At 42.8% G+C, this 24,510-nt stretch overlaps 1 protein-coding gene across 1 annotated transcript in view; it reads left to right on the forward strand.

Moving 5' to 3' along the window:
- Positions 1–24,510, forward strand: part of OXSR1 (oxidative stress responsive kinase 1) — a 142,619-nt gene that overhangs the window by 80,970 nt on the left and 37,139 nt on the right. The window contains exons 5-9 of the mRNA XM_040433777.1: positions 3,793–3,848; positions 20,699–20,808; positions 22,220–22,321; positions 22,817–22,950; positions 23,792–23,840. Of these exons, the coding sequence (XP_040289711.1) occupies positions 3,793–3,848; positions 20,699–20,808; positions 22,220–22,321; positions 22,817–22,950; positions 23,792–23,840 (451 nt within the window). The remainder of the gene's footprint in view (positions 1–3,792; positions 3,849–20,698; positions 20,809–22,219; positions 22,322–22,816; positions 22,951–23,791; positions 23,841–24,510) is intronic.

The following is a 24,510-nucleotide window of genomic DNA, read 5'->3' on the forward strand; positions in this document are numbered from 1 at the left end:
AACCTGTCAGGACCTTTGAGTCATTTCCATCCGGTCTAGCTGCTGTCCATGGCGGTTACTCTGGATATTAGTGGTCATAATAATGTGACTCAACTGTGTAGATCTAGTGCCATAAGACTAAATGCATGTGTCATTAAAACCCCAAATACAGCTCTGTAAAAAATTAAGAGACTACTCCAATGTTTTCTTAAATCGGCATCTCCACATGTATGCAGCCATTCCATTCCATTGAATTCCTGCGCCCGGAGTGGCATGAAGTTACCCAATAGCAAGATTAGCCACCAGAGGGGTCTGGGAGCAAATTATTCCCCATTTTCAATTGGAAAATTGGACATGCTGAGCCAAGTGTACGTGTATATGGGGTAGTTTGGAATAATAATAGTCAGATGAGCATTCTGTAGATGCATGGGCACATTTTTGTAGCAACACGATACCTCTGTAGCTTCCTATAACCTTGAGAGCATAAGATGGGGGCAATGGTGGTTTTGGCCACTATGCAAGCCATGCATTTGCATGGGGCCCCAGGGATCAGGGGGCTCCCTGCTACCCTGGCAGTGGCACCTATTTCAACTGTATCCACATCCTAAGGACTCAGATACAGTTGAATACAAGGGTGAAGCGGGCAGCTCTCTGCTCCACCATCACTCTGCGACCAGTGGGTGGCACAACGGGGAGCATTATGCAGTACCAGGGGCATATGTAGAGGAGACCTTATACTGTATCGGAGCACATGTAGGGAGCATCATGCTGTATCAGAGCATTATACTGTATGGGGCCACATGTAGGGAGCATTATACTGTATCGGAGCACATGTAGGGATCATCATGCTGTATCAGAGCATTATACTGTATGGGGCCACATGTAGGGAGCATTATACTGTATCGGAGCACATGTAGAGGAGACATTATACTGTATCGGAGCACATGTAGGGAACTTTATACTGTATCGAAGCACATGTAGGGAGCATTATACTGTATCGGAGCACATGTAGGGAGCATCATGCTGTATCGGAGCACATGTAGGGAGCATTATGCTGTATCGGAGCACATGTAGGGAGCATCATGCTGTATGGGAGCATTATACTGTGTCGGGGCACATGTAGGGAGCATCATGCTGTATCGGAGCACATGTAGGAAGCATTATACTGTATCGGAGCACATGGAAGCATTATACTGTATCGGAGCACATGGGAGCATTATACTGTATCGGAGCACATGTAGGGAGCATCATGCTGTATCGGAGCACATGTAGGAAGCATTATACTGTATCTGAGCACATGGGAGCATTATACTGTATCGGAGCACATGTAGGGAGCATCATGCTGTATCGGAGCACATGTAGGGAGCATCATGCTGTATCGGAGCACATGTAGGGAGCATTATACTGTATCGGAGCACATGTAGGGAGCATCATACTGTATCGGAGCACATGTAGGGAGCATCATACTGTATCAGAGCACATGTAGGGAGCATCATGCTGTATCGGAGCACATGTAGGGAGCATCATGCTGTATTGTAGCACATGTAGGGAGCATCATACTGTATCGGAGCACATGTAGGGAGCATCATGCTGTATCGGAGCACATGTAGGGAGCATCATGCTGTATTGTAGCATATGCAGTGAACATTATATTGTATAGGGCTACATGTAGGGAGCTTTGTACTGTATGGGGGCATTATACTGTGTGTGGTTGGAGGCACATAAGGGGTCACCTTATTAATAGTGTGACAGTGTGAATGGGGAAGATATAAGCTGTGCTTCAGGTTGAAGCTAAGGCCACTTTCACACTCGCGTTTGGGGATCCGTCATGGATCTGCACAAACGCATCGGTTCAGAACGGATCCGTAGCCAAAATGGATCTGTCTTGAACACCATTGAAAATCATTAGGTTTTGATCCGTTTTCTATTGTGCCAGATTGTGTCAGTGACTTACATTGTGTGTCAGGACGGATCTGTTTGGCTCAGTTTCATCAGACGGACACCAAAACGCTGCAAGAAGCATTTTGGTGTCCGCCTCCAAAGCGGAATGAAGACTGAACGGAGGCAAACTGATGCATTCTGAGCGGATCCTTATCCATTCAGAATGTATTAAGGGCAAAACTGATCTGTTTTGGACCGCTTGTGAGAGCCCGGAACGGATCTCGCAAATGGAAACCAAAACGCCAGTGTGAAAGTAGCCTTGGGCTACTTTCACACTTGCGTTCAGAGAGGATCCGTCTGGTGTCTGCAGAGACGAATCCGCTCCTATAATGCAGACGTTTGGATCCGTTCAGAACGGATCCGTCTGCATTATAGTTTAGAAAAAATTCTAAGTGTGAAAGTAGTTAAATGTGGACGGATCCGTTTGAAAATTGAGCCATATTGTGTCATCTTCAAACGGATCCGTCCCCATTGACTTACATTGTAAGTCTGGACGGATCCGTTTGCCTCCGCACGGCCAGGCGGACACCCGAACGCTGCAAGCTGCGTGCAGGGGTCCGCCTGCTGAGCGGAGCGGAGGCTGAACGGAGCCAGACTGATGCATTCTGAGCGGATCCGCGTCCACTCAGAATGCATTAGGGCAGTACGGATGCGTTCAACCCCCTTCAACCGGAACTCACAAGCGGAGCCCCGAACGCTAGTGTGAAAGTAGCCTTAGTGGTACGACAGGGGCCACCAGGTATAATAACTTTGCTTGATCTCCACAAATGTCAAATCTGCTTTTGCGTAGGCGTGAGTGTCCAGGCTTTCAGTAACATTAGGCTTTATTGTGTGTAATATAGTCACATGCTTGCACCTTCAGGTTGCTGTCACCCTCTAGCTTTACTTTGCCTGCTTTGTGCAGTCTCTTCTGACTAAATTTACTCTCACTAGTAACGTGAGCCATGTATCCGGTGTAACCCGTACCTTCATCTTCAGTTCCAGTGTATTGTGTGTGACACGCCTGAGCTGTGGCTTCGCTGGGAAGTATGGGTGTGAGAAAGTTTCTTCAGAAACTGGAGTAATTACCCTATTAAGTGTTCACAGGTATTAGTGCGGGAGCGTGGAAAGCACATACAATCTTTTGATTATATATTTTTTTACATAGTAAAGTATCCCCTACCAGATCAGTATGTGGTAAATGCTGAAAGGTATAAGACGCTGGATCGGCGGGGATCGGTTGACTTCTTTTTTGAAGATGAGTTGTCTTTATGAGAACAACCCCTTTAATCGAGAGAGAAGCTGCAGCTGGAACCTCTCCACCCCTTCCTACTCTCGTATTCAAAAAATCAGTCTAGTTTAAAGGGTATGACCACACAAAGTAATTACAACAGCATTGTTTCTTCTGACTTTATTAACAGCGACCACGCGGTTTTTCGACCCAGGGCGTCACACCCACTACGTGAGGTCGTCCCCTTTACACTAGATGGATTTTTTTGAATATTGAGTTTTCTCAACGTTTCAATGGTAGCATGCAGGTAAAGGGGGACATGACCATGACCAACTTCACCCGCATATACTGTGTCCTTCTCCCATACCATGTAGATTGTAAGCCCTCAGGGGCAGGGCCCTCTCTCCTTCTGTACCAGTCTGTAACTCGTCTTGTTTATGATTAGTGCAATTGTCTGTATTATGTATGTGCACCTCTTCTCATATCTACAGCACTGTGGAATGAATGGCGCTTTAATAATAATTAGTTTGTTCAGCTCCTCCTGGGCTACAATGTGCTGCTCTCAGATCAGACCGTTTGTTCTACGTGGTGGAATCCCTTTAAGAATACTACAGGACGTCACCATTGTATCTGATGTACTTTATGTTTCTATTTGCCTGTAGGGATGTTAAAGCTGGTAACATACTCTTGGGTGACGATGGCTCGGTGCAAATAGCAGGTAAGATTTTTCTGTATGTTATTAAGTATACTGTAGGCGGTGCCTCTCGGGGCACCAAAGTTCCCTCCCACTTCTCAGTAAGCCCCTCCTTCGCCCGGTTGATTGTCAGGGCCAGGCCTCTGTATCCTGCTCTCGCCTGGCCCTGTAAAGCTTCTCCTTTGCCGTGTGTCAGAACTTTGGCACAACCTCAATACAGGTTTTGTGTCCTGTGCAGGAATAAGATACTGAAGTTGTGGAGCACGCCGCAGGCGCACGATTACGGGGCCAGGCAAGAACAATAAGCAGACTCTGGTCCTGTCAGTCATTTGGGGGAAAGAATGACTTTGGTGTTTCAAGGGGCGAGCGTCTGTCCTCTGTGCTCCGAACATCTCATTTGTAAATTTTTGTAATCCATTTATTTTTATTGAAGAAACTGGTGAAACAAACAGCCAACTACACATCACAGCGGTTACATGGTTTCTCTATATTTTCAGATTTTATGTAAGAGAAATACATTATTATATGCAAGACTTTTTATTTCCGTCTAAAATAACGGATCTCAGACGGAAATGGCTAAAACGGATGCCAAATGTGCATAACTGATGCTCAGGATCTGTTTTGTTATTTATTTATTTTTCTGTTCCTCTGACAAATCCGAAGAACGCCCTTATACAAATTCTCTTGATTTCTCTCACATCTGGAGAAACCATGGGATCTAGACAGCAGAAAGCGACCTGCAAGTCAAGCGACCTGCAGCTTCTCCTTCCATATCATAACGACATTTTGGATGGGGCATTCAGTGAAAGTTTTGGGTCATATATAATGGAGAGCATCTTTAGAGTATTGGACAACTTTTTAAGAAGAGATTCTAGCCATGGGGTTGATGGAAAAGGTGTGACCTTTCTGTGTGTCTATATCTGGAATGTGGAAATAGATATCTACTCCTAACCTCTCCACAGTCAGAAGGCGATTTTCCGGATTTCAGTACAGATTAGAAGTGTTATTGTGTTGTGAACTAAGGAAACAATATACACATACGATGAGCTGTATAATAAGTATAAATGTCTGGGAGGAAAAAGCCTCCAAATCAGGTTTTACAGCTTATAGCTGGGTGAGATAGTCTTGGAAGTTTTTTTTATCCCAAAGAAAAGAACTAAATAATCTCCTGTAAGAAGGACTTAAAGAGGGTTGTCTTATATATTTATAAAAAAAAAAAAAAAAAAAACATGTAGGCTAATGTATTTTTTTTTATATAGATGATATATATACACTGCCTGTCCAAAAAAGTCGCCACCAAAAAAAAAAGCCTTTAGCTTTGATTACGGCATGCATTCGCTGTGGCATTGTTTCGATAAGCTTCTGCAATGTCACAAGATTTATTTCCATCCAGTGTTGCATTAATTTTTCACCAAGATCTTGCATTGATGATGGTAGAGTCTGACTGCTGCGCAAAGCCTTCTCCAGCACATCCCAAAGATTCTCAATGGGGTTAAGGTCTGGACTCTGTGGTGGCCAATCCATGTGTGAAAATGATGTCTCATGCTCCCTGAACCACTCTTTCACAATTTGTCATCTTGGAATATGCCCGTGCCATCAGGGAAGAAAAAATCCGTTGATGGAATAACCTGGTCATTCAGTATGTTCAGGTAGTCGCTGACCTCATTCTTGGAGCACATACTGTTGCTGAACCTAGACCTGACCAACTGCAGCAACCCCAGATCATAGCACTGCCCCCACAGGCTGGTACAGTAGGCACTAGGCATGATGGGTGCATCACTTCATCTGCCTCACTTCTTACCCTGATGCGCCCATCACTCTGGAACAGGGTAAATCTGGACTCATCAGACCACATGACCTTCTTCCATTGCTCCAGAGTCCAATCTTTATGCTCCCTAGCAAATTGAAGCCTTTTTTTCTGGTTTGCCTCACTGATTAGTGGTTTTCTTACGGCTACACAGCTGTTCAGTCCCAATCCCTTGAGTTCCCTTCGCATTGTGCGTGTGGAAATGCTCTTACTTTCACTATTAACAGTTCTACTGTTTTTCTTCAATTTGATTTCACCAAACGTTTAAGTGATCCCTGATCACGATCATTCAGGATTTTTTCCCGCCACTTTTCTTCCTCGAATACGATGGGTCCCCACTATCCTTCCAGTTTTTAATAATGCGTTGGACAGTTCTTAACGCAATTTGAGTAGTTTATGCAATCTTCTTGGATGTTTTCTCTGCTTGATGCATGCCAATGATTAGACCCTTCTCAAATAGACCAACATATTTTCCACGACCACGAGATGTCTTTCGACATGGTTGTTTAAGAAATGAGAAGCAACTCATTGCACCAGTTGGGGTTAAATAACTTGTTGCCAGGTGAAAGATAATCGCCCATGCAATAATTATCCAATAGGAGACTCATACCTATTTGCTTAGTTAAATCCAGGTGGCGACTTTTGTTTTTGGACAGGCAGTGTATCATCTATATATGGAGATATATACAGTTGCAAGAAAAAGTATGTGAACCCTTTGGAATGATATGGATTTCTGTACAAATTGGTCATAAAATGTTATCTGATCTTCATCTAAGTCACAACAATAGACAATCACAGTCTGCTTAAACTAATAACACACAAAGAATTAAATGTTACCATGTTTTATTGAACACGCTATGTAAACATTAACAGTGCAGGTGGAAAAAGGATGTGAACCCCTAGACTAGTGACCTCTCCAAGAGCTAATTGGAGTGAATTGTCAGCCAACTGTAGTCCAATCAATGAGATGAGATTGGAGGTGTTGGTTACAGCTGCCCTGCCCTACAAAAAACACACACCAGTTCTGGGTTTGCTTTTCACAAGAAGCATTGCATGATGTGAATGATGCCTCGCACAAAAGAGCTCTCAGAAGACCTACGATTAAGAATTGTTGACTTGCATAAAGCTGGAAAGGGTTATAAAAGTATCTCCAAAAGCCTTGCTGGTCATCAGTCCACTGTAAGACAATTTGTCTATAAATGGAGAAAGTTCAGCACTGCTGCTACTCTCCCTAGGAGTGGCCATCCTGTAAAGATGACTGCAAGAGCACAGCGCAGACTGCTCAATGAGGTGGAGAAGAATCCTAGAGTGTCAGCTAAAGACTTACAAAAGTCTCTGGCATATGCTAACATCCCTGTTAGCGAATCTACGATACATAAAACACTAAACAAGAATGGATTTCATGGTAGGATACCACAGAGGAAGCCACTGCTGTCCAAAAAAACCATTGCTGCACGTTTAGGCCCCTTTCACACGGGCGAGTATTCCGCGCGGATGCGATGCGTGAGTTGAACGCACTGAATCCTGACCCATTCATTTCTATGGGGCTCTGCACACGAGCAGTGATTTTAACGCATCACTTGTGCGTTGCGTGAAAATCGCAGCATGCTCCTCTTTGTGCGTTTTTCACGTAACGCAGGCCCCATAGAAATGAATGGGGTTGCGTGAAAATCGCAAGCATCCGCAAGCAAGTGCGGATGCGGTGCGATTTTCACGCACGGTTGCTAGGAGACTATCAGGATGGGGACCCGATCATTATTATTTTTCCTTATATCATGGTTATAAGGGAAAATAATAGCATTCTGAATACAGAATGCATAGTAAAATAGGGCTGGAGGGGTTAAAAAAAGAGAAAAAAATAATTAAACTCACCTTAATCCACTTGCTCGCGCAGCCCGGCTTCTCTTCTGTCTTCTTTTTGGCTGTGTGCAGGATTTGCACACGCGAGTGCAAAATGTATTACAATGTTTTGCACTCGCGCGGAAAAATCGTGCATGTTCCCGCAACGCACCCGCACCTTTTCCCGCAACGCCCGTGTAAAAGAGGCCTTAGTTTGCACAAGAGCACCTGCATGTTCCACAGCAGTATTGGCAAAATATTCTGTGGACAGATGAAACCAAAGTTTAGTTGTTTAGAATAAACGCACAACACTATGGGCCAGATTTATCATTAGCTCAAGTCAGAATAATGGAGTGAAAAAGTCGCAAATTTTTGCGCAATCGCTTAAACTGCGCAAAAATTTGCGACTTTTATTGGCTCTGCACTATGCTTGCCACTTTTCTAAAAGTGGGCGTGTTTTTTTTATGTAAATGAATCTCTAGACAGATTTACTATTGCGACTATTAAAAAAAGTCGCTAAAAAGTCGTACAAAAATGCGCAAAATCACTCCAGTGAGGACCATGCTTATCTTATGCTACTTTTTACAAGAACATGCGACTTTTCGTAAAGACGTGCGACTTTTGTAAAGCTGCTTACTGACGGATAAACTGCTACCGTCAAACCACAATTATCACAGTCTTAAAGGGCCGATCATAAATCTGACTTAGCTAAAACTGACTTTAGCCATATGTGAAAGTGGAGTGAGCTGTCAGAGTAATGATAAATCTGGCCCTATCTGTGGAGATAAAGAGGCACAGCACACCAACATCAAAATCTTATCCCAACTGTGAAGTATGGTGGTGGAGGCATCATGGTTTGGGGCTGCTTTGCTGCGTCAGGGCCTGGACGGATTGCTATCATCGAAGGAAAAATGAATTCCCAAGTTTATCAAGACATTTTGCAGGAGAACTTAAGGCCATCTGTCCACCAGCTGAAGCTCAACAGAAGATGGGTTTTGCAACAGGACAACGACCCAAAGCATAGAAGTAAATCATCAACAGAATGGCTTAAACAGAAGAAAATACGCCTTCTGGAGTGGCCCAGTCAGAGTCCTGACCTCAACCCAATTGAGATGCTGTGGCATGACCTCAAGAAAACGATTCACACCAGACATCCCAAGGATATTGCTGAACTGAAACAGTGCTGTAAAGAGGAATGGTCAAGAATTACTCCTGACCATTGTGCACGTCTGATCTGCAACTACAGGAAATGTTTGGTCCAAGTTATTGCTGCCAAAGGAGGTTCAACCAGTTATTAAATCCAAGGGTTCACATACTTTTTCCACCTGCACTGTGAATGTTTACATGGTGTGTTCAATAAAAACATGGTAACATTTAATTCTTTGTGTGTTATTAGTTTAAGCAGACTGTGATTGTCTATTGTTGTGACTTAGATGAAGATCAGATCACATTTTATGACCAATTTGTACAGAAATCCATATCATTCCAAAGGGTTCACATACTTTCTTGCAACTGTATTTACCGATCTATCACTATATACATATATAGCTATATATCATCTATATAGGGATATATATATATTTACCGATCTATATCTCTATATACATATACAGTGGATATAAAAAGTCTACACACCCCTGTTAAAATGTCAGGTTTCTGTGATGTAAAAAAATGAGACAAAGATAAATCATTTCAGAACTTTTTCCATGTGACCTTTAAACTGCACCACTCAATTGAAAAACAAACTGAAATCTTTTAGGTGTAGGGATGAAAAAAATAATAATAATAATGTGGTTGCATAAGTGTGCAGACCCTCTTGTAACTGTGGGATGTAACTGTGTTCAGAATTAAGCAATCACATTCAAAATCATGTTAAATAGGAGTCAGCATACACCTGCCATCATTTTAAAGTGCCTCTGATTAACCCCAAATAAAGTTCAGCTGCTCTAGTTGGTCTTTCCTGAAATTTTCTTAGTCGCATCCGACAGCAAAAGCCATGGTCCACAGAGAGCTTCCAAAGCATCAGAGGGATCTCATTGTTAAAAGGTATCAGTCAGGAGAAGGGTGCAAAAGAATTTCCAAGGCATTAGATATACCATGGAACACAGTGAAGACAGTCATCATCAAGTGGAGAAAATATGGCACAACAGTGACATTACCAAGAACTGGACGTCCCTCCAAAACTGGTCTGGGAGGCTACCAAGAGGCCTACAGCAACATTAAAGGAGCTGCAGGAATATCTGGCAAGTACTGGCTGTGTGGTACATGTGACAACAATCTCCCGTATTCTTCATATGTCTGGGCTATGGGGTAGAGTGGCAAGACGGAAGCCTTTTCTTACGAAGAAAAACATCCAAGCCAGGCTACATTTTGCAAAAACACATCTGAAGTCTCCCAAAAGCATGTGGGAAAAGGTGTTATGGTCTGATGAAACCAAGGTTGAACATTTTGTCCATAATTCCAAAAGATATGTTTGGCGTAAAAACAACACTGCACACCACCAAAAGAACACCATACGCACAGTGAAGCATGGTGGTGGCAGCATATTGCTTTGGGGCTGTTTTTCTTCAGCTGGAAATGTGGCCTTAGTTAAGTTAGAGGGAATTATGAACAGTTCCAAATACCAGTCAATATTGGCACAAAACCTCCAGGCTTCTGCTGGAAAGCTGAACATGAATAGGAACTTCATCTTTCAGCATGACAACGACCCAAAGCATACATCCAAATCAACAAAGGAATGGCTTCACCAGAAGAAGATTAAAGTTTTGAAATGGCCCAGCCAGAGCCCAAACCTTAATCCGATTGAATATCTGTGGGGTGATCTGAAGAGGGCTGTGCACAGGAGATGCCCTCGCAATCTGACAGATTTGGAGTGTTTTTGCAAAGAAGAGTGGGCAAATCTTGCCAAATCAAAATGTGCCATGCTGATAGACTCATACCTAAAAAGACTGAGTGCTGTAATAAAATCAAAAGGTGCTTCAACAAAGTATTAGTTTAAGGGTGTGCACACTTATGCAACCATATTATTTTATTTTTATATTTTTTTCTTCCCTCTACCTAAAAGATTTCAGTTTGTTTTTCAATTGAGTTGTACAGTTTATAGGTCACATTAAAGGTGGAAGAAGTTCTGAAATGATTTATCTTTGTCTAATTTTTTTTACATCACAGAAACCTGACATTTTAACAGGGGTGTGTAGACTTTTTATATCCACTGTACATATATATATATATATGTGTGTATGTATGTATATAGTGATATAGATTGGTAAATAAATATCCATACATAGTCAGGTCCATAAATATTGGGACATCGACACAATTCTAACATTTTTGGCTCTATACGCCACCACAATGGATTTGAAATGAAACGAACAAGATGTGCTTTAACTGCAGACTCAGCTTTAATTTGAGGGTATTTACATCCAAATCAGGTGAACGTTGTAGGAATTACAACAGTTTGCATATGTGCCTCCCACTTGTAAAGGAACCAAAAGTAATGGGACAATTGGCTTCTCAGCTGTTCCATGGCCAGGTGTGTGTTATTCCCTCATTATCCCAATTGCAATGAGCAGATAAAAGGCCCAGAGTTCATTTCAAGTGTGCTATTTGCATTTGGAATCTGTTGCTGTCAACTCTCAAGATGAGATCCAAAGAGCTGCCACTATCAGTGAAGCAAGCCATCATTAGGCTGAAAAAAACAAAAAAAAACCTATCAGAGATAGCAAAAACATTAGGCGTGGCCAAAACAACTGTTTGGAACATCCTTAAAAAGAAGGAACGCACCGGTGAGCTCAGCAACACCAAAAGACACGGAAGACCACGGAAAACAACTGTGGTGGATGACCGAAGAATTCGTTCCTGGTGAAGAAAACACCCTTCACAACAGTTGGCCAGATCAAGAACACTCTCCAGGAGGTAGGTGTATGTGTGTCAAAGTCAACAATCAAGAGAAGACTTCACCAGAGTGAATACAGAGGGTTCACCACAAGATGTAAACCATAGGTGAGCCTCAAAAACAGGAAGGCCAGATTAGATTTTGCCAAACGACATCTAAAAAAGCCTTCACAGTTCTGGAACAACATCCTATGGACAGATGAGACCAAGATCAACTTGTACCAGAGTGATGGTAAGAGAAGAGTATGGAGAAGGAAAGGAACTGCTCATGATCCTAAGCATACCACCTCATCAGTGAAGCATGGTGGTGGTAGTGTCATGGCGTGGGCATGTATGGCTGCCAATGGAACTGGTTCTCTTGTATTTATTGATGATTTGACTGCTGACAAAAGCAATGGGATGAATTCTGAAGTGTTTCGGGCAATATTATCTGCTCATATTCAGCCAAATGCTTCAGAACTCATTGGACGGCGCTTCACAGTGCAGATGGACAATGACCCAAAGGTGGAATGTTATGCAATGGGCAAGTCAATCACCAGACCTGAATCCGATTGAGCATGCATTTCACTTGCTGAAGACAAAACTGAAGGGAAAATGCCCCAAGAACAAGCAGGAACTGAAGACAGTTGCAGTAGAGGCCTGGCAGAGCATCACCAGGGATGAAACCCAGCATCTGGTGATGTCTATGCCTTCCAGACTTCAGGCTGTAATTGACTGCAAAGGATTTGCAACCAAGTATTAAAAAGTGAAAGTTTGATTTATGATTATTATTCTGTCCCATTACTTTTGTTTCCTTTACAAGTGGGAGGCACATATGCAAACTGTTGTAATTCCTACACCGTTCACCTGATTTGGATGTAAATACCCTCAAATTAAGGCCTCCTGCACACGACCGTATGGCTTTTTCAGTGTTTTGCGGTCCGTTTTTCACGGATCCTTTGTTCCGTTTTTTGTTTCTGTTGTGTTTCCATTTCCTTTCCGTTTTTCCATATGGCATATACAGTATACACTAATTACATAGATAAAATTGGGCTGGGCATAACATTTTCAATAGATGGCTCTGCAAAAAACGGAGCGGAAGACATACGGATGCATTTCCGTATGTGTTCCATTTTTTTGCGGACCGATTGACTTGAATGGAGCCACGGAACGTCATTCGCGGGCAATAATAGGACATGTTCTATCTTTAAACGGAACGGAAATACGGAAACGGAATGCATACGGAGTACATTCCGTATTTTTTGCGGAACCATTGATATGAATGGTTCCGTATACGGAACGCAAAAAACGGCCAGTAAACGGGGGAAAAAAAAAAACGGTTGTGTGCAGGAGGCCTAAAGCTGACAGTCTGCAGTTAAAGCACATCTTGTTCGTTTCATTTCAAATCCATTGTGGTGGTGTATAGAACCAAAAATGTTAGAATTGTGTCGATGTCTTAATATTTTTGGACCTGACTGTATATATATATATATATATATATATATATATATATATATATATAATCATCTAAATAAATAAAAAAACACAAAAAAACCTAAACTTTAGCCTACATTAAAAAAATTCTTTGCTGGACTTTGCTGGATGGAAAATCGTGGTACACTACACTTTCCCATCCTGCAGAGTCCTAAAAAAAAAAAGTACTATTCTTTTTTTATACAATGGCACTCCATGGTGCTGGATGTCACAGTATGGCATCTGTTGTGTATGTTGATCGTATGACAAAAACCCAGCCTTATGTGCCCTCCTCCATTAGATGAGAAGAACGACCGAAATAAAAAGCGCTGTTGTGAATGGGGCCAAAGAGGTGGGTATTTTTGCAGGGAACCATCACTTGTCTAACAGCAGGCAATCATAGCCAAGTGATAAAGTCCAGTCCAATATGGCGGATCTTCCCTGTACTTTATCACTTGGCTATAATAGCCCGTCTGCATTCACTACATACTGCACCACATACATGTGTGTGATGTATGTAGTGCAGCTTGTGATGTATGTATGTGTGTGTGTGATGTATGTAGTGCAGATCTTTTGCCTGTGTGAGCTAGGAGTTGGTCGTGTGAGCGTGTTTAGGTTAGGTTGTGCAGAGCGGGCACTGCAGGGCGGGGAAGGTCAGATTATTCACACCCACAAATATTTGAGGCAGAGCTCAGTCACTGTTGTTACACACCCCACAGCTTTGCTGCAGCATGTAAACCAAGAAAGGCTACTTTCACACTGGCGTTTCTGTGTCCGTTCCTGAGATCCGTTCAGGCTCTCACAAGCCGCCCAAAACGGATCAGTTCAGCCCCAATGCATTCTGAATAGATAAGGATCCGTTCAGAATGTATCAGTTTGTCTGCGTTCGGTCTCCGTTCCACTTTTGAGGCGGACACCAAAACGCAGATTGCAGCATTTTGGTGTCCGCCTGACGATGCGGAGCCAAACGGATCCGTCCTGACTTACAATGTAAGTCAATGGGGACGGGTCCTTTTTCACTGACACAATATGGTGCAATTGAAAACTGATCCATCCCCCATTGACTTTCAATGTAAATCAGGACAGATCCGTTTTGACTTAGACTTTTTTTTTTTTTTAAAGAATAATGCAAACGGATCCGTTCTGAACAGATACAAGCGTTTGCATTATCAGTGCGGATCCGTCTGTGCAGATACAAGACAGATCCGCACCGAACTCAGGTGTGAAAGTAGCCTAACAAAACTATGCAAAGGTGTAAGTATGTTTTTTAGTTCAAAAAAATCAAGCTTAACCACCTCCGGACCGCCTAACGCAGGATCGCGTTCCGGAGGTGGCAGCGCTGCGCACAGTCACGCATATACGCGTCATCTCGCGAGACGCGAGATTTCCTGTGAACGCGCGCACACAGGCGCGCGCGCTCACAGGAACGGAAGGTAAGAGAGTTGATCTCCAGCCTGCCAGCGGCGATCGTTCGCTGGCAGGCTGGAGATGTGTTTTTTTTAACCCCTAACAGGTATATTAGACGCTGTTTTGATAACAGCGTCTAATATACCTGCTACCTGGTCCTCTGGTGGTCCCATTTGTTTGGATCGACCACCAGAGGACACAGGTAGCTCAGTAAAGTAGCACCAAGCACCACTACACTACACCCCCCCCCCCCATCACTTATTAACCCCTTATTAGCCCCTGATCACCCCTAATCACCCCTGATCACCCCATATAGACTCCCTGATCACCCCCCTGTCATTGATTACCCCCCTGTCATTGATCAACCCCCTGTAAAGCTCCATTCAGACGTCCGCATGATTTTTACGGATCCACTGATAGATGGATCGGATCCGCAAAACGCATCCGGACGTCTGAATGAAGCCTTACAGGGGCATGATCAATGACTGTGGTGATCACCCCATATAGACTCCCTGATCACCCCCCTGTCATTGATTACCCCCCTGTCATTGATTACCCCCCTGTAAAGCTCCATTCAGATGTCCGCATGATTTTTACGGATGCACTGATACATGGATCGGATCCGCAAAACGCATCCGGTCGTCTGAATGAAGCCTTACAGGGGCATGATCAATGACTGTGGTGATCACCCCCCTGTCATTGATCACCCCCCTGTAAAGCTCCATTCAGATGTCCGCATGATTTTTACGGATGCACTGATAGATGGATCGGATCCGCAAAACGCATCCGGACGTCTGAATGAAGCCTTACAGGGGCATGATCAATGACTGTGGTGATCACCCCATATAGACTCCCTGATCACCCCCCTGTCATTGATTACCCCCCTGTCATTGATTACCCCCCTGTAAAGCTCCATTCAGATGTCCGCATGATTTTTACGGATGCACTGATAGATGGATCGGATCCGCAAAACGCATCCGGACGTCTGAATGAAGCCTTACAGGGGCATGATCAATGACTGTGGTTATCACCCCATATAGACTCCCTGATCACCCCCCTGTAAAGCTCCATTCAGATGTCCGCATGATTTTTACGGATGCACTGATACATGGATCGGATCCGCAAAACGCATCCGGTCGTCTGAATGAAGCCTTACAGGGGCATGATCAATGACTGTGGTGATCACCCCCCTGTCATTGATTACCCCCCTGTAAAGCTCCATTCAGATGTCCGCATGATTTTTACGGATGCACTGATAGATGGATCCGATCCGCAAAACGCATCCGGACGTCTGAATGAAGCCTTACAGGGGCATGATCAATGACTGTGGTGATCACCCCATATAGACTCCCTGATCACCCCCCTGTCATTGATCACCCCCCTGTCATTGATTACCCCCCTGTAAAGCTCCATTCAGATGTCCGCATGATTTTTACGGATGCACTGATAGATGGATCGGATCCGCAAAACGCATCCGGACGTCTGAATGAAGCCTTACAGGGGCATGATCAATGACTGTGGTGATCACCCCATATAGACTCCCTGATCACCCCCCTGTCATTGATCACCCCCCTGTCATTGATTACCCCCCTGTAAAGCTCCATTCAGATGTCCGCATGATTTTTACGGATGCACTGATAGATGGATCGGATCCGCAAAACGCATCCGGACGTCTGAATGAAGCCTTACACGGGCGTGATCAATGACTGTGGTTATCACCCCATATAGACTCCCTGATCACCCCCCTGTCATTGATCACCCCCCTGTCATTGATCACCCCCCCTGTCATTGATCACCCCCCCTGTCATTGATCACCCCTCTGTAAGGCTCCATTCAGATATTTTTTTGGCCCAAGTTAGCAGAATTTTTTTTTTTTTTTTCTTACAAAGTCTCATATTCCACTAACTTGTGTCAAAAAATAAAATCTCACATGAACTCACCATACCCCTCACGGAATCCAAATGCGTAAAATTTTTTAGACATTTATATTCCAGACTTCTTCTCACGCTTTAGGGCCCCTAGAATGCCAGGGCAGTATAAATACCCCACATGTGACCCCATTTCGGAAAGAAGACACCCCCAGGTATTCCGTGAGGGGCATATTGAGTCCATGAAAGATTGAAATTTTTGTCCCAAGTTAGCGGAACGGGAGACTTTGTGAGAAAAAAATTAAAAATATCAATTTCCGCTAACTTGTGCCAAAAAAAAAAAATTTCTATGAACTCGCCATGCCCCTCATTGAATACCTTGGGGTGTCTTCTTTCCAAAATGGGGTCACATGTGGGGTATTTATACTGCCCTGGCATTCTAGGGGCCCCAAAGCGTGAGAAGAAGTCTGGTATCCAAATGTCTAAAAATGCCCTCCTAAAAGGAATTTGGGCACCTTTGCGCATCTAGGCTGCAAAAAAGTGTCACACATCTGGTATCGCCGTACTCAGGAGAAGTTGGGGAATGTGTTTTGGGGTGTCATTTTACATATACCCATGCTGGGTGAGAGAAATATCTTGGTCAAATGCCAACTTTGTATAAAAAAATGGGAAAAGTTGTCTTTTGCCAAGATATTTCTCTCACCCAGCATGGGTATATGTAAAATGACACCCCAAAACACATTCCCCAACTTCTCCTGAATACGGCGATACCACATGTGTGACACTTTTTTGCAGCCTAGGTGGGCAAAGGGGCCCATATTCCAAAGAGCACCTTTAGGATTTCACAGGTCATTTACCTACTTACCACACATTAGGGCCCCTGGAAAATGCCAGGGCAGTATAACTACCCCACAAGTGACCCCATTTTGGAAAGAAGACACCCCAAGGTATTCCGTGAGGGGCATGGCGAGTTCCTAGAATTTTTTATTTTTTGTCACAAGTTAGTGGAAAATGCTTATTTTTTTTTTTTTTTTTTTTTTCATACAAAGTCTCATATTCCACTAACTTGTGACAAAAAATAAAAACTTCCATGAACTCACTTTGCCCATCAGCGAATACCTTGGGGTCTCTTCTTTCCAAAATGGGGTCACTTGTGGGGTAGTTATACTGCCCTGGCATTCTAGGGGCCCAAATGTGTGGTAAGGAGTTTGAAATCAAATTCTGTAAAAAATGACCTGTGAAATCCGAAAGGTGCTCTTTTGAATATGGGCCCCTTTGCCCACCTCGGCTGCAAAAAAGTGTCACACATCTGGTATCTCCGTAATCGGGAGAAGTTGGGGAATGTGTTTTGGGGTGTCATTTTACATATACCCATGCTGGGTGAGAGAAATATCTTGGCAAAAGACAACTTTTCCCATTTTTTTATACAAAGTTGGCATTTGACCAAGATATTTATCTCACCCAGCATGGGTATATGTAAAAAGACACCCCAAAACACATTCCTCAACTTCTCCTGAATACGGAGATACCAGATGTGTGACACTTTTTTGCAGCCTAGGTGGGCAAAGGGGCCCACATTCCAAAGAGCACCTTTCGGATTTCACAGGTCATTTACCTACTTACCACACATTTGGGCCCCTAGAATGCCAGGGCAGTATAACTACCCCACAAGTGACCCCATTTTGGAAAGAAGAGACCCCAAGGTATTCGCTGATGGGCATAGTGAGTTCATGGAAGTTTTTATTTTTTGTCACAAGTTTGTGGAATATGAGACTTTGTATGAAAAAAAAAAAAAAAAAAAAAAATCATCATTTTCCACTAACTTGTGACAAAAAATAAAAAATTCTAGGAACTCGCCATGCCCCTCACGGAATACCTTGGGGTGTCTTCTTTCCAAAATGGGGTCACTTGTGGGGTAGTTATACTGCCCTGGTATTCTAGGGGCCCAAATGTGTGGTAAGGAGTTTGAAATCAAATTCAGGAAAAAATGAGGAGTGAAATCCGAAAGGTGCTCTTTGGAATATGGGCCCCTTTGCCCACCTAGGCTGCAAAAAAGTGTCACACATCTGGTATCCCCGTACTCAGGAGAAGTTGAGGAATGTGTTTTGGGGTGTCTTTTTACATATACCCATGCTGGGTGAGATAAATATCTTGGTCAAATGACAACTTTGTATAAAAAAATGGGAAAAGTTGTCTTTTGCCAAGATATTTCTCTCACCCAGCATGGGTATATATAAAATGACACCCCAAAACACATTCCCCACCTTCTCCTGAGTACGGAGATACCAGATGTGTGACACTTTTTTGCAGCCTAGGTGGGCAAAGGGGCCCATATTCCAAAGAGCACCTTTCGGATTTCACAGGTCATTTTTTACAGAATTTGATTTCAAACTCCTTACCACACATTTGGGCCCCTAGAATGCCAGGGCAGTATAACTACCCCACAAGTGACCCCATTTTGGAAAGAAGAGACCCCAAGGTATTCGCTGATGGGCATAGTGAGTTCATAGAAGTTTTTATTTTTTGTCACAAGTTAGTGGAATATGAGACTTTGTAAGGAAAAAAAAAAAAAAAAAAAAAAATCATCATTTTCCGCTAACTTGTGACAAAAAATAAAAAGTTCTATGAACTCACTATGCCCATCAGCGAATACCTTAGGGTGTGTACTTTCAGAAATGGGGTCATTTGTGGGGTGTTTGTACTGTCTGGGCATTGTAGAACCTCAGGAAACATGACAGGTGCTCAGAAAGTCAGAGCTGCTTCAAAAAGCGGAAATTCACATTTTTGTACCATAGTTTGTAAACGCTATAACTTTTACCCAAACCATTTTTTTTTTACCCAAACATTTTTTTTTTATCAAAGACATGTAGAACTATAAATTTAGAGCAAAATTTCTATATGGATGTCGTTTTTTTTGCAAAATTTTACAACTGAAAGTGAAAAATGTCATTTTTTTGCAAAAAAAACGTTAAATTTCGATTAATAACAAAAAAAGTAAAAATGTCAGCAGCAATGAAATACCACCAAATGAAAGCTCTATTAGTGAGAAGAAAAGGAGGTAAAATTCATTTGGGTGGTAAGTTGCATGACCGAGCAATAAACGGTGAAAGTAGTGTAGGTCAGAAGTGTAAAAAGTGGCCTGGTCTTTCAGGGTGTTTAAGCACTGGGGGCTGAGGTGGTTAACCAATGTATATGTAAGTCCTGATGAGTTTCATAATGTTTTTTTTTTTTTTTTTTTCCATTACTCTGATAACCTCTTTAGGAAGCCAAATAGGTAGTGATGGAATAATATAGATGTGTTGGCACTGTAAATGCTTTCAGCAAGTTTTTCCGCCCCATCCCCATGTAAGTTATTTTCATAGAATGCCATTGTTCTGGATGTTCAGTCTATACAAGTTTGCTATGTCCTTGGGAAGGTTTTATACCCAAGTATTCAGTGGCGACTCTAGGAACAATATATAGGGGGGGCACAAAGATACCAGTCAAAAATGGGGGGGCAAAAACAAAATAAGTATATAAAAATACGATAGAATTGCGGTATGCAGGGATACATTTATAATAAAACAATTTCAGTCGTCTGCTGTGCCGTCCTCTGCTTGCTTCCGCGGAACAACATAGGGGGGGCGATTGTTCCCCCTCGCCCCCCTCTAGCAATGCCACTACAAGTATTTAATGGATACTTCAGGCCAAAGAAATGGAGAATTTAATTTTATATTGTATAATACAGTACATGGTTCAGCAGCCAGATATCTAGCGACTTGCTCAAAAATATCAAACAACCGGGACTTAAAGGGGTTGTGACATGATACATTTTCAAACCAACACCAGGCTCTGAATACTTGTGTAACTTCATGTAATTAACAATTTAGTATAGCCTCTGAGCTATTCATTATCTGTATAGCGCCACCTGCTGTTTGTTGTTTTCCTTATTTCTCTGTCCACCTCACTGAGGTGGTTGCACGCATCCAGTTTGGAGCATCAACTGTTACCAGCTGCAACAGAGAGGACACATCCCCTGAGCTGCAGGAGGAAGTACACACCCCTGAGCTTCCAGCCTGAATAAATTGTAGCAGAGTAATTAGAGCAATAAACGGGGAGAGATCTAAATCTATGTGTGATATCCGGCTGCTTTTCAGGTACTATATGATGTCCGATTTTACATTTTTTTTACATCAATCATGGCCTAACCCCTTTAAGTGGGTTCATGCTATGGGCACCAACCTGAAGGCTGTGTATATTGTATCTTGTCGTATCCTCTGAATCAGCATCTCAATAACCCTAATAAAAGGTAGAAGGGGCATCTTTGGTGGGTCCCATTTTTAATTTCAAAGTAGTCAAAGAAGATTATATTGCCTCTTATCTTCGCTGTTGGCAGTAGAGGGAAAGAATAACATTTCTAAAAAGCAGGGATATGGCAAATTTAGGTGACACTGCCAGTGGTCAGTCCACAGTCCAGTGTAAACGCTGACACCAGTCAGTCCACTGTAAATGCTGCTCTGCTTTCCTGTTCCAGAAAATTAATGTCTTTCACCTCTGTGTGCTGCTTATATATTTGATGATTCCAGGAATTGTAGACATTATCTCATATAATGCGTCTGATTTTGCAGATTTTGGTGTCAGCGCGTTTCTAGCCACAGGAGGTGACCTCACCAGGAATAAAGTCAGAAAGACGTTTGTGGGAACGCCTTGTTGGATGGCACCTGAGGTCATGGAACAGGTACTATAGCTCGTTGTTATCCAATAACTGATGCAATGGAGTAAAATTCATCTGGAATCAACTTGACAGGTTCTGTATGATCAGAAAAAATGTGGGTGATTGAGTCAGCACAACCTGTATGCAGGTGCACATCGCTATGGCGAAATACATATACAAACGCAAAATACAAATGCAATAGCACTCTGCAACCAGCATTCTGCCCTGCCTCTATGCTGGATGAGGCATTGGTGTACATTTTGGCCAAAGCGTAATAAGCCACTCACCACGTCAAGGTCGCCTCTATAGAGTGGTCCCTAACACTAGTTCCTACCTGTTTATGGGCCATGACAGCCACACAAAGTCCAGGGAATGCAGGTGCAGCATGCACGCCAAGCACACTCTGCTTTTAACCCCGTCCGGTGCCATTACAGCTTTCATCAGATCCAGGGATGCAAGTACCAATGTATGATGTATGATCAGACATTATATACGATTTTATGAAAGGAGGTTCTACAGACGGGCAGCCCAAAAAAAAAAAAAAGTGGAGGAAAAGTTGCAGTGCGTCTTATAGTTCGAATGCTAACGACTGCTTCCATTATAGAAGCAGTCATCAGCATGCGGGAAGCGCGCTGAGGGAAACGCTGCACTGGCTCTATTCACTCTTCCGGGCCCCGCTCTACACTCTGTCCTGACTGTGTACAGTGTCAGGACATAGGCTTGCACTATGACCTGACGCTTTGCAACATCAGGTCACAGTGCAGCATGGACCGAAAGAAGACCAGGGAGGGTGAGTGAATCTGCAGAGTGACAGCACCGTCCAGAGCAGGAGAGTTAAGTTAATTTATTTTAATGTCTGATCTGAGCTCTGATGGATGGAGGGGTCGGACCTGAGCTCTGATGGATGGAGGGGTCGGACCTGAGCTCTGATGGATGGAGGGGTCGGACCTGAGCTCTGATGGATGGAGGGGTCGGACCTGAGCTCTGATGGATGGAGGGGTCGGACCTGAGCGGAAACGCTGGGGGGAGGTCTAATCTGAAGTCTGATGAAAACTATTTTTTTTTCTTTTTTTTTCCTACTCTAAATCTTGGATGCCTTTTATAGTGCAGTGTGTCTTATAGTCTGAAAAATACGGTACTTTCTCTCCACAGTTCTATTTCCAGATAAATGTATTATTTGGTTCTGTTTGTCCTGTCTTCCATCTGTTCATGTGAAATTCCACATTATATTGCAGATTTGGGCTAAAAACAAATAGGGGATTATAAGATTTTATACATTAGCTGATGTTAGATTAAATAAATTTCACTGTAGTCACTAAAGTGACATGAATTTAGTAAGCAATCTGTTCTCTTGTCTCTCGCAATCACTTCTATACATTTGGCTGGAGACATGGCTAGGTACGCTTTAACCTCATGTGTTGTTTTTATCTTTTAGGTCAGGGGATATGATTTTAAGGCAGATATTTGGAGTTTTGGAATCACAGCTATTGAATTAGCTACAGGAGCAGCTCCATATCATAAATATCCTCCAATGAAGGTAGCGTATTTATTATATACACTGTGTATATATTTATAATGAGATCATCTTTTTATGCAGTTTACTTGGGATTTCTTACATTTATTACCTCCATGTTACATTTACTATGATCCAGTCACATATTTGTATGGTAAAATGGCAAAGTGAGAACTCAGATTATGGATGGCGCTGCAGCTACCCTGCAATATTTCTCCTAGAGAACCTATTGGGAAGTGTCACCAATCATCCCTCTGGAATAAATAGTTACTGAAACTTTACAGAGAGGGCTGGTCTATTAGATTTTAACAATTTTAGGTTTAATTTTACTTTTTCATAATCTTCTCTGTTTGATCCTCTGTTATACTGATTTTGAGCGATTTCATGCTATCTTTCTGTTATACACATGGATGCTTGTAAGACCTTTTATACAGCATCCACTTTCTGAACCTGTTTTCTGGTTTTTCACAGTCTCGACTCTCCCTTTTTTTTTTTTTTTCTGTTCCCCTCTCATGACAGGTATTAATGCTAACACTCCAGAACGATCCCCCAACTCTAGAGACTGGTGTACAGGATAAGGAAATGCTGAAGAAATATGGGAAGTCCTTTAGGAAGATGATTTCTTCGTGCCTTCAAAAAGACCCAGAGAAAAGGTAACGACTGACACGTCTTCATATTATGATGGTACCTTCAGGAAATGCACTAAAAAAGTTGTTTTTAGCCATCATTGTCACCACATGTAGTATACTACTTATTGTAGTAGTAGACAGGGGATGGGAACCGGTCAAGTTTAAATCACCCGGTCTTGGTGAAATAGCTTGTGCAGTATGTTAGGTCACAACTTCTATGTAGACTGGTAGTGTAGAATAAAACTTCATATTCTCACTACTCCTGATGAGAAAAGTACTGCTCTCCCCAAGCCCTACCTAGTCTTGTCAGCAGTTTAGCATGGTCAAAACAGCTGACAGCTTCCTTTTAGGGTACTTTCACACTAGCGTTTTTCTTTTCCAGCACGGAGTTCCGTCATTGGGGCTCTATACCGGAAATAACTGATCAGTTTTATCCCCATGCATTCTGAATGGAGAGAGAAATCCGTTCAGGATGTCTTCAGTTCAGTCACTGAATGGCATTTTGGACGGAGGAAATACCGCTATTATCTCCAGTCAAAATTCCGGATCAGTTACATTGAAATGTATTAGTGCCGGATCCGGCATTAAAAATACCGCAATGCCGGATCCGTCCTTCCGTTCTTGCAATGCATTTGTAAGACGGATCCGTATCCGGATCTGTCTACAAAACCTGTCCGTTTGCATGCAGATTGCCGGCGACGGAACTGCTTGCCGGATCACTCTGCCGCAAGTGTGAAAGTAGCCTTAAATGTAAGTATGTTTGAATAGTCATATGCATTATAAAAGTAGGGGACTGCTGACCAAGAGTTTCCCATGTGATTCAGCAGAGGCAGGTTTCTATAACCGAATATCTTGCTTTTTGTAGACCAACAGCAGCAGAACTTTTGAAGCACAAGTTCTTCCAGAAAGCAAAGGTACGTAATGTGTTTATATAGAGGAATATTTTGCGGCTCGTTCAACTGTAAACGCGAAGCTATAATTACCCTGAACTGTGAACAGACTGAGATTTGCTTTTATTGCATCCAACCTGACAGCATCCTCATATTTGTGAAGGATGATCTATTTATTACTGCTGTTTTTAGGCAAACAGAAATTCAGACTCTCTTCAAATGTGTGCGACTAGGTTTAAAGCTTATATAACTTATATTACAATTTTTTCACTATGCACACTTTTGCTATTTAATAAAGTCATAAAAATCCTAGCCTCCTTAGTGTCCATATCATTAAAGGGGTTATCAAAGAAGTAATATTGATGTCCTATCCTCAGGATAGCTCATCAATATTAGATAGGTGGGGGTCCGACACCCGGGACCTTCGCCGAACAGTCATTCTTCCTAGGCCACATGATGTCGCCACACATTGGTCACATAGCCTAGTTGCAGATCAGCCCCATTGAAGTGAATGGGACTAAGCTGCAGTACCAAGCACAACCGCTATACTGTGTACGACACTGTGCTTGGTGAGCTGCCAGGAGCCGGCAGTGCTGCCCAGACCTGATCGGGGGGGGGGACCCCTGCAGATGTGATAATGACGACCTATCCTCAGGATAGGTCATCATTATTTCCTGGATTACGCCTTTAAAAA

Source organism: Bufo bufo, chromosome 5 (genome assembly GCF_905171765.1).
Source record: "Bufo bufo chromosome 5, aBufBuf1.1, whole genome shotgun sequence".
NCBI classification, from domain to species: domain Eukaryota; kingdom Metazoa; phylum Chordata; class Amphibia; order Anura; family Bufonidae; genus Bufo; species Bufo bufo.